The sequence below is a fragment of the Mesoplodon mirus genome, assembly GCF_964341445.2.
Source record: "Mesoplodon mirus genome assembly, chromosome: 9".
NCBI classification, from domain to species: Eukaryota; Metazoa; Chordata; class Mammalia; order Artiodactyla; family Ziphiidae; genus Mesoplodon; species Mesoplodon mirus.
Genome location: NC_138985.1, coordinates 75,455,772 through 75,469,770, shown reverse-complemented (window position 1 = coordinate 75,469,770; position 13,999 = coordinate 75,455,772). Strand labels below are relative to the sequence as shown.

Sequence of the window (13,999 nt, the reverse complement as noted above, 5' to 3'; positions counted from 1 at the left end):
TTTCCAAGTAAGATAAAATACTGAAACGTTAATTGCTGAACATAGGTTTATCTACTTTTGGCTTCCTTTTACAGATGAAGTAAAGATATATTGGTCTATTAGTAAACATGTTTTGTGCCACATTGAAAAATTTACTATGAGGAAGAATATACTTCTAGAAATTGTAAAATATTTATAAACTTGCCAATCTACAGAATGCTAGTGTAACAAACATCCACAATTACTTACTTCTTAGTTTCCACTAGAAATAAAGGATTCTAAGATTTAAGAAATCTAATCAATGTGTTTAATTAAAACTACTTAGAAATAATAAGGGTGAAAGGAAACAACTATGTATGAAAAGTAGGTAAGGAAAGTAACATGACTGGTTGTTCCAAAATGACAAAGAGAAGAACCATAGGACAAAACCTGAATGGATATCACAGTGAGAAGGCCGTGCACCACATCAAAAAGTAGCCCCAACCCGCCACAAACTAGAGAGAGCCCACACGCAGCAACGAAGACTCAACTCAGCCAAAAATAAATAAATAAAATAAATAAATTTATTTAAAACAATTTGTTGTAGGAGTATGGAAAAGGAGTATCGAAAAAGGAATTTTATGAGTGATCAAACAAACTAAAATTGGAATGGATTTATTTAAGTTTTTAAAGAATGAGTTTTAATAGCAAAAGTACACTGGTGCAAAATTTGAATTTGGTTTTCTCTGTCAAAAGGACAAAGTTTTATTGGACTATTGGTCTGATCTTGATAAGAGATTGTGAAAGTTGTTTCTTTTCCACGTAATCTACTCGGAAAGCAAAGGTTTTGTGTCTTACCAAAATAATTTATTGTGCTTCATGTTGTCTTTATCAGCCCAGTCTTCTGAATATTAAGAGAATTAAGTTTTGTTCACAAATATGTAACCTTCTGTATTTGTCTTTAAAGTCTTTTATTACCACTTTGGTTAAATAAATAATTTAGTATTATTTTATAATCTTACATCCAACATAGTCAAATGTTCAAACCTTTTGACATTTGACAACTTCCCAAAATCAAATTCTAAATGAAGTCTTTTTTACCTCAAAGCAACTTTGAGATTTTCCAGAAGACCTCTGAAGAACCTCAAAGAATTTGTCTCTCACCTTGTAAAACAGAGATCTTAAGCTAATGAGATTTATTTGGTATGTTAAATTACATGAGAGCACTGTCAAGTAAGAAGTGATGATAATCCTCCTTATGTTATCTGTATAGGGATATATGTTGTTCACATAGCTATTTCAGAAATTGTCTAAAGTCTTTAGAAATTTGTCAATACTGTCATTGTCCAATTATTATCTAAAATTATTATAGGCCACAAAAATAACTAAATTTCCTTGTCAAATGAACTCTCATCAGATCTTCAACCATGGCCATTTTTTAGCCTTTTTTCATTTACATACAGTTACTGTTTTACTCTGATGTTTTTTGAGGTACTTAATCTTAAGAGAGATTCACAGAACGGACTTTGACAAATATTCTAGAATATAGGTTTCTGAAAACTTTAAGATCATAAAACTGAACTGGGTAAGAATTTCCATTAGGAAAAACTGGCTTCAAGCAGAATAATAATTAATAATATGGGACTGAATAAACTGATGAGGATGATTATGATTTTTTTACAACTTTTTCTTTGAAACATTACTGGTTCCTTAATGTTTTGTTTTTCCAGATTTAAGGAAAACTTTTTCTTTTTTCTCTTAAGATATCTATGACTTAAAGTAATTTTATAAAGTACACCTCTGTAAACAGAACTGACATATTTACTTTTTCTCCCTACCTAATCCCTCCAGAATTCAGAAATTTATTGAGTATTTTTCTTTTCATAGCAATATAGTTGTTTGCATAACTTCAATAAGGATCTGCTCTCCTTGTAACAAGACATGATTGGAAACATTGGTTATATTACCAAAGCTTTGACGGGAATATCATATTTGAGAATTCCATAAAATCAGATATGATTAAGGAACTAAGGTTGACTTTAAGGAGCCAATAAAACGTACAAAAAATTCCAGCAAAGCAGATTTAAAATGAGTATATATGGTCAATCACTATTCTTGCTACATTTACATAAATAAGCAGGCCAAATTTAATGAGACTAGACTTATTTTGCAAACAAATTAGTCTTGCTGTGATTATCTTTGATAGAAATGAGGGTGTTTGTAGAAAAAAAATTATGTTTCAGTAGAAAATTATAATATAACCTTGTGGATATCAGATTCTAGTTCCATTTATTGTCTTTGAGGTTTTGTTATATATCTATAAACCAAACTAGATCCTGAATTCTTCCAGTACCCTCAATTATCTGGCTACAACTCTCCAGACTAACATTTCCAATTTTCTCCCACCTTTTTGAATTGGAATCACTAAGAACAAAGACTGCCCTTTAACCTCCCTGGCAGGGACCATAACAGGTACCCCTCACTGTCCAGAAGGCAGCCAAACTTCAGGGACTTGAACCTTGGGTCCACATCCCCCAATTAAAATGGGCTCCTCTAGACTCTTGGGACTGCACACTAGCTGGAGATCCTTTGCCTTTTCACTACTTGGTTTTTCTCTCTGTTAGTGCACGGGAAGACAGAGCTCCTTAACTTTGGCAAATGTTGCTTAATTTACTGCTAAGCCCATAACTGAACAACAAAAGTGCCTATATTTTCTTGCTAAGGTGGTTTTAGATAATAGGATTGCTTTAGATTACTTCTTGGCTGAACAAAGAGGAGTCTGTGCCATAGCAAATACTTTCTGCTCTACCTGGATCAACACCTGTGGTATTGTAGCAAATAGAGGAAATAAACAAATAAACCGCTTGGCTAAAACAGGCTGTTGCCCCTTCAGGTATATTCGTTGATTTATTTGATACCAACTGGTTTGGTTCACGGGGGCCCTGGCTAAGGAGTATACATCATTCTCTTGGTATTATCTTCCTAATAGCTATCATTGTAGTCTCCCTGGTGCACTATGTTCTCTCAAGAGTCTTAAGTGCATGTCCACAGCCACCAGTAGTACACTAGATGGTCTCACAATGCTTGGAGAAACAGAAACAAGATGAACAGCAGAAACAATCTCTTACACAGGTCTGACATCGTAACCTATGAGTTTCACAATGAGACAAGAGCAACTTAACTCTGATGGTGACTGAGAGTGGCGCTAATACTAAATTTTTGGTCAATATCTCATGTATCAGAGGATGACCAAAATGGGGGAATTGTTAAATTAATTCAACACGGAGGCCATTTCTCCCTCTTCCCTAGAAAAGTATCTCCCTGAGCTCCTAACCACTTTCGGTTTGGCACTGCCCAATTCCAATTAACTTTTTTGCTCAAATAAACTCTTAAAATTTTGAAAAATAAATAAAGTAATAAGACAGAACAGGTCATAAACTAACTTTGAAGCAATTCTGATAGAGGGGTTTTAAAAACATTTTGAAAAATAGATTTTTTTCAAATTTGTTTATAGCTTCCCAAGGTAATTCCTTAAAATAGCAACCCTAAACTGAATGATTGCTTCTATATTCATTAAAAAAAATCACATTTATTCTCATCTGTTTTATATAATTAAAATTAATTCTAGTTTCAGACACCAATTTAGATATTCTAATCACCACTGATGCTTGATATGTCATAAACCAAAGCTGAAAATTATTTCTTGTATCTGCTAATCCTAAGAAATAATTTTCAGCTTTGGTTTATTTAGCAGATACAAACTGGTATACATAGAATGGATAAACAACAAGGTGCTACTTATAGCACAGGGAACTATATTCAATATCCTGTGATAAACCATAATGGAAAAGAATATGACAAAGAGTGTATATACATGTATAACTGAGTCACTCTGCTGTACAGCAGTAATTAACACAACATTGTAATTCAACTATACTTCAATAAAAAATAAATTTTTAAAAAATCTACAAAAAAAGAAAATAATTTCTTGTTATGTACATTCTTCAGGGTTTATATAACAAGGAATAAGGTTGTATATATTACACATATGATACTCTTGATCATGGTTACATAAAGGGCAGATTTCCATAGTCAGAATGAAGAACAGATTTGAGTTTCACATCTTGACATTAAGGATGAAATACATAAACTGGTTAAAAATCTTTTGGTTTCACTGTGATTAAATAATATGCTTGCATCAACATTTATTCACTTTGTTGTGAATTCTTGGCCTCAGTGTACACTACCAGAAACATGAGACATGCTCCCCATTTCTTTCCCCATCTTATTTCTCAAAGTAAGGGGTTTTTCTCCCAGTACTGACTGCCATAACTGTCTCAAAGAAAACAATATGCCCTTAGCCACAAAGATAAATTATAGGGCCTCCCTGGTGGCGCAGTGGTTGAGAGTCCGCCTGCCGATGCAGGGGATACGGGTTCGTGCCCCGGTCTGGGAGGATCCCATATGCCGCGGAGCGGCTGGGCCCGTGAGCCATGGCCGCTGGGCCTGCGCATCCGGAGCCTGTGCTCCGCAACGGGGGAGGCCACAACAGTGAGAGGCCCGCATACCGCAAAAAAAAAAAAAAAAAAAAAAAAAAAAAAAAGATAAATTATAGAAGAAATAAAAAAAAAAGTTAGATTTACTGATTTAAGAGGCACTTGGTGAGCTTTCAGACCTCAGTTAAGGCTGTGATTTGAGAAAAAGAAAATGAATTTTCCAAGCAATTAGGTGGTAATAGATCTAATGGCTTTGGGGGGAAAGAAACGGGGTATATTTACCTTTGACAAGTGGCTGCTGTGCATGTGTTACATAACCTCTTTTGATAAGTATTTTTGCTCCAAATACCTTTCTTAATTATCTGAAAATGCCTTTTGCAGGGAATTATAAAGAGTAACAACCACAAAGGAGACAGGCATTCTGCCCTGCTGAGTCAACAGCATTCACTTTTCTAAAAACATCTCACATTAATTTCATAATACTCACTTTAAAAGGTCCAAAAATATGTGCTTACCAATAAACCATATGGTCTCAGAAGGATATTTTACAAGAAAATGTGTCAGCTTTCATAAACTTCCACAGGGGACCCTTTTCCTTTTGAAAGAAGAAAATCTGACATTGAAAACACAGTGGAATTTGAGCATGAAAGAGACTTTTTAGCAGCATGAGAATGCAATAGAATCCAACAAAATCAGTACACTTTATATTAAAGTAAGGCCCTGTGTTCAGCTCATTTGTGGGACAAAAGAACAAACCATTGGTTACAGTGATGTAGCACAGGTATTCAAATTAATGGAGACTGAAGTTCCTCATTTACTTACTGTTAAAGGACAAGCTAAGACTGATTCATCTGAAAACAGAGCCACATTGCTATACCTTATTCCTTAGGTAAAAATCTTTCTTTAAGCTCTTTTTTTCACAGTGTGCAATTTTCTTCATTATTTAACCCTACTTTTTTCCCTGCCAATTCTCTAGAGTGCCAAAATGTGTCCTACAAAGCTTCACAAGGAGGAAATCCTCCATCCACTAGTTCTGTATGAGCAGAAAATAAATTCTCTGAGCTTTGTTGCCTGCCTCTTCCAGATGCCAGAAGCCTGACCTCTCTAACCCACAGAATAGCAAAATGAGTTGGCTTTAGGGTACAGAAAATATTTCAAGCTAATCAACTGAATGAGGTTTCTCTAAAAGAAGGCATAAAATTAAAACACATAATGGTTACACCTAAAACTTGGCTGGAGACAAAAGAAGTTTAATGTCTTCTTTGCTGGCGTTGGAATAATTATTCACAAAATCGGAATGCTGAGGTCATACCACCAATTAATCAATGAGTAATCAGTGGGACAATAGCCAACCCATTCAGTCATTTTAATCACATTGATAATGAATATTGATTTCTAAAGTCAAATCTTTCAGGAGTTGATCATCTGTTTACTCAGATGACAAAACCAATGGGTCAGTTCCACTGCCTATCTGGCCCCTTATGTGGTAAAATCTGAAGAGTGCTTGCTGTTGTCTGAGATTGAAGCATAATGATATTGGTGCTAACAGAAAAGCAGAAGCTCTCCTAACCCCAAGAGAGGAAGCAAGGGGACTATAAGAGAAGCAGAGGATACACCCAGTTCAAGAAAAGCTGGGACAGGACATCAGTGCCACAGAATTGGGCAGGAGAAAGGAGCACAGGTCATGTGGCCAGAGTAACACAGGGTCGAGCTAAAAGCACTAACACCTAATTAGTCATAACTACAACTGGCATATGTTGAGCACAAATATTCGCCAGGAATTGTGTTTATCTCAGCAAATCTTGACAGCAGCCTTTGCTAGTTTCTATCTCCCTGTTAGGGAGAGGGAAACTGAGACTCAGAAAGCCAGTGGTGGAATCGGAAACAAATCCAGGCAATATAACTTCACGGCCCATGCTTTTGACAGAAGCCCTCAGGAGCACTGGCTGAAGTGAGGAAATGGCAAACATGAGCAGGGAAACCGAAATGAATCAGCCAAACATCAAGGGAGGGGTAAAAGGAGTCAGTGGACAAATAAATGTTTAAGAGGTTGAGCCCCACAGCCAGGACCAGCAGGTAGGTGTGATGCTGCTGCTTTGGAAGCCTGTGCTCAGCCTCATCCAGCAGCTGTGACCTGTCCCTCTTTAACCGCTTGTAATTACAAACCACCATCAGATAGGGATGACTAGAAATAGCCATCTTGGTAAGCATGGACCATTCAAGAACATATTCTGCAGGTCAAATAGAACTCTTTCATTTCTCCTCATTAAAAAAAAAAAAATTAGCGAAAATCTTGCTTTGACAAGAGTGTACCAACATGTGGAATATCATGCCTTCATCTGAGGTCTCAAAACATTTCATAAACACTCTCACAGTGGCCCTCACAGAAGAATCCTTTTTATTCAGTGCCCTGAAGCTAGGGTTGGAATATTAGAGAAGAGTCCAGTATCTTCCTACGACCCTGCAGGGTATCTTGTACTTTCACCTAGGCTAGAGAGAAGACAGTGATGATTTAGAAATTGGAATCCCACAGCTTGTTTTGCAGGGATTACACATACTTCTAGAACCTCCGAAGGATGTGTTGCTGACTGTGAATCAAGGAATCAGTGGCAGAGTGTATGGGGCCTACCAGATTAATCGCATTGCCTGCATTGATTTGTTAAGCAACTAGAACATGTGCCTTATAAAGTCCTATACCCATTATACCATGCTGGTAAATAGCCAACTTTAATCTTCAGTATATTTAAATTGTTGCCATTGTATTATATTGTCCTCAGTGGATCCATGCATTTCTGCTTATAATTCTTCTATTTCTAGAAGTGTGGTTTGTAAAGAAATAGATCTGACCAGTAAAACCCATAATATGGAATTGATTCTCTTTACTAAATATATTTATAGCACTTTATATTTACAAAGGATTTTGTTGCTGCTGCTGGTTGCATTTTCAATGGATCTATTTAGGTAAGTGTGGCTATTTTCATCTTACTCTGGAAGGCTAAAGACCACGTTGCTACAATTTACCCACTAAACCCGAGACCAAAACAATTAGAAGTCTGCTGATAACCCAACACAATGTTAGGCTCATTTTTTCTTTCACTGAGGCAAAAGGTAAAGAAATATAGACAATTAACAATTTCCATTTAACTAATGACTATAGATATATAGGCTGAATGATTCAGACCAAACACTTCCCTAATTCTCATTTTATACCAGTACTAGTATTTCTGGCAAGAATTACTCATTAAGTAGCATACGTACTGATATTTTAACTTGTCTTCAGTCATGAAGGTTTGGATACACACATGGTATAGAACAAGCACTGTAATTAGCTCTAGGGGGCTCTAAGGGCAAGCACAGGACAAAAGGCCCAGCCCACTACAAGTGACTTCAAGTGTGCCCAGAAAGACACAACACACACACACAAAATGTCGTGAGAAACCAACATACCCAAAGACGTGGGGCAATATTCATGTCAAACTCTAATAAATATATCCAACTGCAGGGCTGAGAAAACTTACTGAGCCACAGTCAACAGCCACCTGATTTCAAACAATACTGAGCCAAACCAAATTCCAGCATAACAAACAAATAGGTAACATTCTTTACTTTGCTGCGATAGTATGTGATAGCATAAACTGAGTGAATACATGCTAAAACAATGATTCTCAAAGTGTGGTCCCAGACCCACAGCTTCAGCACTACCTGGCACTTGTTAGAAGTACATATTCTCAGGCCCCTTCCCAGACTTACCAAACCAGGAACTCTGGGGGAAGAAGCCTACAATCTGTTTGCAGAACTTTTCCAGGGGATTCTGATGCACACGAAAGAAAAGTCATCCGCTTCAGGTCCAATGAGATCAGGAATGTTTCTTGAAGGAAAAGAACCTTTAATCAGACTTGACAAGAATTAGAAGGTTTGCCTGAACTACAAGCAAGACCAGAAAAACAGATTAAATATTTACTTTTTCAAAGAAGTTTAGGCTCTGTTTAAATGCTAAACCTTATCATGCAACTACTTTGGCAGATCTATTGAATATTTTCCATTGATGTTGCAGCCTCAAAAATATACACTTCCCACTCAGCCACCTTAAAAAAAAATTGATAATCACCCCCAAATACTTGAGAATATACATGCTATCATTTAAGATGAAATGTGAAGCATTTCCCTTCACTGATAATTGTTATTTCTTTTCTTTGTCCATTTCATAAACCGTATGTTTAGCTCAAAGGTGAAATCTGTAGAAAATTTACAAAGTATAAAGAGCCTGAAATGAATGTGACTATGAATCCACAAAGATTACTAAATTCTAGTCAAGATTTTTTTTAAGTTCTTATTTTTTTTTGCTGCAGATTACAGTTTTTCTTAATACAAATACACTATATTTTTCACTAGGCTCCACTGCATAACAATCTTAGCGCTCTACTTCCTCCTTGTGGTGAAAATTAGAATTTTACTATTTTTGAAATCTAAAGGTTGACAGTGAACAGCAAAGGCTTATTTATACCCAGTATCAAGTTTAAACAGAAATTGACAGATTCAATCATCACATTGTTTCTGTATATAATCCAAATGCCTATCTTTCTGAAATACCTAATAGTTGGTAGGATTTGTTCTTTTCCTTATCTAGATGCAGATGAAAACAACTGATGGGAGTAGCCAGTCAATAAATTTTTTCAAACAACATTCAACTGTTAGTTTTTTTAGAGTGCCCGAAAAAAGAAATTCAATACATCAGAATAATGTGATTGTTACTGCTAAACATAAAGTCGCTAAAACTACACAGAGAACTTGTGGTGGGCTTCTCACCATTTATTTTGTAAATACTGTGCTACTTAATGGATAACTATCACTAGAAGAAAAAAAAAAAGCCCAGTTTGATCAAAATTTCATTGTAAAATCTAAAATTTGCAGCTCTAGGGTTGACTGCTCAGTGGTGCCAGATTGTGTCACCACAGCAACACATTTCAGTCACCCATGAGGATGTACTTGGGTTGAATTACTGGGGTTATGAGTGTGGTATCAAGACTGACAACTTAAAAATACAAAACCCCTCGAAAGTAAAAAAACGAAGGAGAAATGACAATTTCAACACCTAACTACGTTTGCATCCATAATAGGTCAAGTTCTCAACTCCTATACGGTGTCTGTGTGATAATCTCAGGAACATTGATTATGTGGCCAAATGATGCCATGCTAGAACCATGCAGGGGTTTCATTAACGAGATGAACTGATTCAACCTCAGTCCAGACGAAACCTGAGAGAGACAACAATGGACTCCACTTTCAAGGAATTCTAGTTTCCTCCATCTCTTAGATTGTTAGACAATGACATTTATTAAACGTTTGCTATATTCAGGATGCTGAGCTAATGAGATACTGAGAAATCTTCTTGTCCTTCAAGGACCGGCACAAATGCCAGAGTGTCTCTAAAGCTAGACAGAATTAGTTCTTCCTCTTCAATGATACGATAGCAATTTATTCCTACAGCTAAGAATGCACTTCACACATTGTTTTAAAACTATCGTGTGCCCATCTGTCTTCCTTGCTAGACTGTGCACTCTCTAAGGAGGGAAACCACAACTTAATCACGTAGAATCACTAACATCTAGCATAGTGTCTGGCAAATAGTAGACACTCAATAAATGTTTGCTAAATGAATTGAATAAATGAGGGTGGATGGTGTTATACAAAGGAGTTGAAAGTATAACCATTGCCCTCGATTAGTTTATGGTTTATCTGTGTAGGCTCTCTAAGTGTATATTCACCGGTTTGGTCTTTGTATGATGGTAAAAAGTGTGATCTCTCCTGGGGTTAAGGAGAGTTAAGAGAGGAGAGAGTTTTGTTAGCTAAATGCCATTCAAACCAGCTTTTCCAGCTTTTCTTCCACTAGCCCTTCCCTTAAAGCACAGAACTTGTTTGCAGCCAAAGGAAACTGGGCCCCTTTTCCTGATCAGTGTTATTTCCCTCTCTCCACAATAGCTGTATGGCCCCCTGCTAAGGTTGCACATGTTCAGAATCAGGAAATGGTCAATAAAGTACACTTTCAAGGATATGAAGAAGACCCCCATCGTCCAAAAATATTTTCCCCCCTACTATGTTAACTAAATCCCACCAAAAGAGTTGACTCCATTGTGCTACAAATTGCTCTACCATTTAAAAATGCACTTTCCCCTTGGAAGAGCAGTCTACCCAGTTCTTAGCACCTTGGTGTGTGTTGGTGTTTATTAAACTACCTTTTGTCTGCTCTAACAAGACCTGAGAAAGAGAAGCAGGATTCTGGGTACTTAATAAGGGAAGTGAAGTGCTGAGGGGTGAGAATGAACATAAATGCTGACAGTGAAGTGAGGAAGCCCTACCATTCTAGACCCCTGCATTCCTGGGGCTGCTCAGGGACCCATGAAGGTGGCCTTCCTCTATACTTGTTACTATTACCTATATACCCACAGTTCATCACTACTATGCTTCCCCTTCAAAGTGACAGCTAATTAATTTGAGAAAAATCATTCCTGGGGGTACTATGAACCCTCAGAATCTTCTTCCTTCCCAAGTAACATATGCTAGCCTACATGATGTGGACAGGCTGTGCCTAAACCAAAACTAAATGTCATTCCCAGCAAGATGAGTTGAAAGCCCTCATCACCTAGCCTTGGGGCAGAGTAGCCTGACAACAAGAGAGCAGCCAGCTAAAAGCACACAGACACAGAGTAAGGTGCAGAGGGGTAGCTTCACACCACCCTGCTTCCTCAATGAACTAGCAAAGCAGGAATCCAGCACAGCCGGGAAGACAGTGATAAGACACCATGCCCTGAACATCAGCAGATGGTAATTGAATAGTCCTTAAAACTATGCTCTGGGCCAGAGCTTAAATAATGCTAACAACTCTTTATGATCAGTTACATAGATTTTTAAAGCAAGAGGTAGACATCCTCTTTCAGACAGGGTGCCAAGAACAGCCTGAAACACACTGAAAAGGAGTCACCCTGGGCGGATCACCAGATCCAAAACAAGAAGGTCTTAGAATCTAGTGGACATTTGTTGTCATTATTGTTGTCGTTGTTATTATTGTTTGGCTAAACGAGATTCATTCCCTCTTTCTACTGTTATCCTAATTGCCTTTAGAGGAATGACTTCTTCACCTCTCTGTGAAGTCTTAGTGGAACTGTAACTGACCCTAAGCAGAGATTTGGCACAAAGTCATGGAGTGTGACCCTCTCTCTCTGGACTTTGAACTTTGAGAAGAGTGATTTTTTTTTAGTTTAAAAAAATAAAGTTTGGGTCACATTCATTCCAGAAGCAGGGCCTGTAAAAGATGGTCAGATAGTTTCCACTGTCTAGAGACCTACCAGACTGCCCTGGTTTCCATTTTCACTTTGGGATTGTGTAGAAGCCATCACATGTCTAAGCCTATACATTCTGTGATGAATCCCTCCAATAAATTCTTTCTCTCTTTCTCTCTCTCCCTCTCTCTCTCTCTCTCTGTGTGTGTGTGTGTGTGTATATATATATATATATATGTATATATATATACACATATATATATATGCATATATGTAATAAACCTTTATATATGCTGCATAATATATATGTATACAACTAATGAATCTAGGTATTCTTTTTTTTAATACATCTTTATTGGAGTATAATTGCTTCACAATGCTGTATTAGTTTCTGTTGTACAACAAAGTGAATCAGCCATATGCATACATATATCCCCATATCCCCTCCCTCTTGCATCTCCCTCCCACCCTCCCTATCCCACCCCTCTAGGTTGTCGCAAAGCACCGAGCTGATCTCCCTGTGCTATGCAGCTGCTAATCGAGGTATTCTTATACTAGAAAACCTATGCCAGGTATCTCATTTGACTGATTAAAGACTCCTGTAGTAGGCAGACTCGGGCACACAATTCTGTCTTAGAACTTATTTTTCTCTGGATATGCCACACGCTACATTTTAATTCTATCATCTTATTTCCAGCCTCTCATTCTGGATGATCTCTGAGTGAGCCAGGAGATATGAAACAAGCATAAAATGTTGAGCATAATCCTTTTAATCTCATCACATGAACCTATTGAACTGAGAATTCAATCTGTCTCTTAAAAGGTGAAAGGTACTTCTCAGATGATGTAAAAGAATCAATAAGTGGTACCAAACCTGTAGTCTATCTAATCTCCAATTCTCCCAGTCCCAAGGAAAATTATCCTTGGGATTGGGACACTCTGGCTCAGGGTGGATGTGGTTGGCAGCAGATTCACACTAAAACAAGTCTTTTTGGACCATCACTGGGCTGGGTCACCACTAAGGCTCCCATGCTAGAGTTGAAGAGGCAAGTCCAGTCAGTTCCTACACACCTTAGTCAGTGTGGATTGCTGTAACAAAGTACCACAGACTGCGTGGCTTGACTTGTAAACAACAGAAATTTATTTCTCACAGTTCTGGAGGTTGGAAGCCCCAGATCAGGGTGCCAGTACGGATGGGTTCTAGTGAGACCTCTTGTCCAGGTTGCAGACTGCCAACTACTCATTGTATCCTCATGTGGCTAAAAGAGAACAAGAGCCTCTCTTATAAGGACACTCACCCCATTTATGAGGGCTCATGACCTAATTACCTCCCAAAGACTCCACCTCATTATGCTACTACACTGAGGCTTAGGATTTCAACATATGAACTTGGGGGAACACAAACATTCAGTCCACTGCAATGACCCAAACACAGCAGTTCCCAGTTGGAGCTCAGACTCTGTTTTCTGGTCCATCTGCTCCATCCTTCTCAAAAGCAGGGTTCATTTCCATTGACTTGTTTACTCCTAAGCCCCACTGAGAGAAATGAGAGCTTAGTAATTATGAGCAAAAATTAATTTTCTCACAGTTCTTGAGGCTAGAATTTCAAGATCAAGGTGCCATCAGGATTGATTTCTGGTTGGGCCTGTCTTCCTGGCTTTGGGGGGCACAATTCAGTCTATAACAGGTGGACCTAACAAAGTACCACAGATTGGAAGGCTTAAACCACGGAAATGTATTTTCTCACAATTCAGATTGGTTTCTTCTTACTTGACTTATAAATGGCCCATCTTCTCTCTGTGACTTCACATGGTCTTCCTTCTGTACATGTTTGTGTCTAAATTTCCTCTTATGAGGAAACCAATCATATTGGATTAGGGCCCACCCTAATTACCTCATTTTAACTTAGTCACCTCTTTAAAGATTCTGTCTCCAAACATAGTCACAGTCTGAGGTACTGGGGGTTAGGATGTCAACGTACCAATTTTCGTGGGGCACAATTCAGCCCATAACAGTAAAATAAGTCAGGAGGCTGGGTAAATGTTAAGAATAGGAAAGATGGTGAGAGATTAAAGAGCAACACTTATCAAGGCCATGTCACAACTCTGACTCTGAAGTTCACAGGTGCCAATGCAGGGAAGGGAACTTGGTCAGCTACAAGACACTCACCATGCTTTGCACATGGATTTGAACGACCCTCTTTCAGAGGCACTGTGCTTTTGTTGCCCAGTAAAAAGTCATGACTCTAATGCTGGGAGACTCAAGACA

General features: G+C 37.9%; 1 protein-coding gene across 5 annotated transcripts in view; it reads right to left on the bottom strand.

Moving 5' to 3' along the window:
- The window catches only part of DNAJB9 (DnaJ heat shock protein family (Hsp40) member B9), a 410,662-nt gene that overhangs the window by 362,521 nt on the left and 34,142 nt on the right, over positions 1–13,999 (bottom strand). For 4 of the 5 annotated variants that reach the window (XR_014295003.1, XR_014295004.1, XR_014295005.1 and 1 more), the window contains exon 4: positions 8,205–8,322. Coding sequence is in view for 1 of the 5 variants with exons in the window: in XM_082632570.1 (XP_082488696.1) it covers positions 8,201–8,322 (122 nt within the window). In the remaining 4 variants the exon portion in view is untranslated. Of the gene's footprint in view, positions 1–7,997; positions 8,323–13,999 lie in introns of those variants that run through there. The other variant, XM_082632570.1, reaches the window with a different exon arrangement.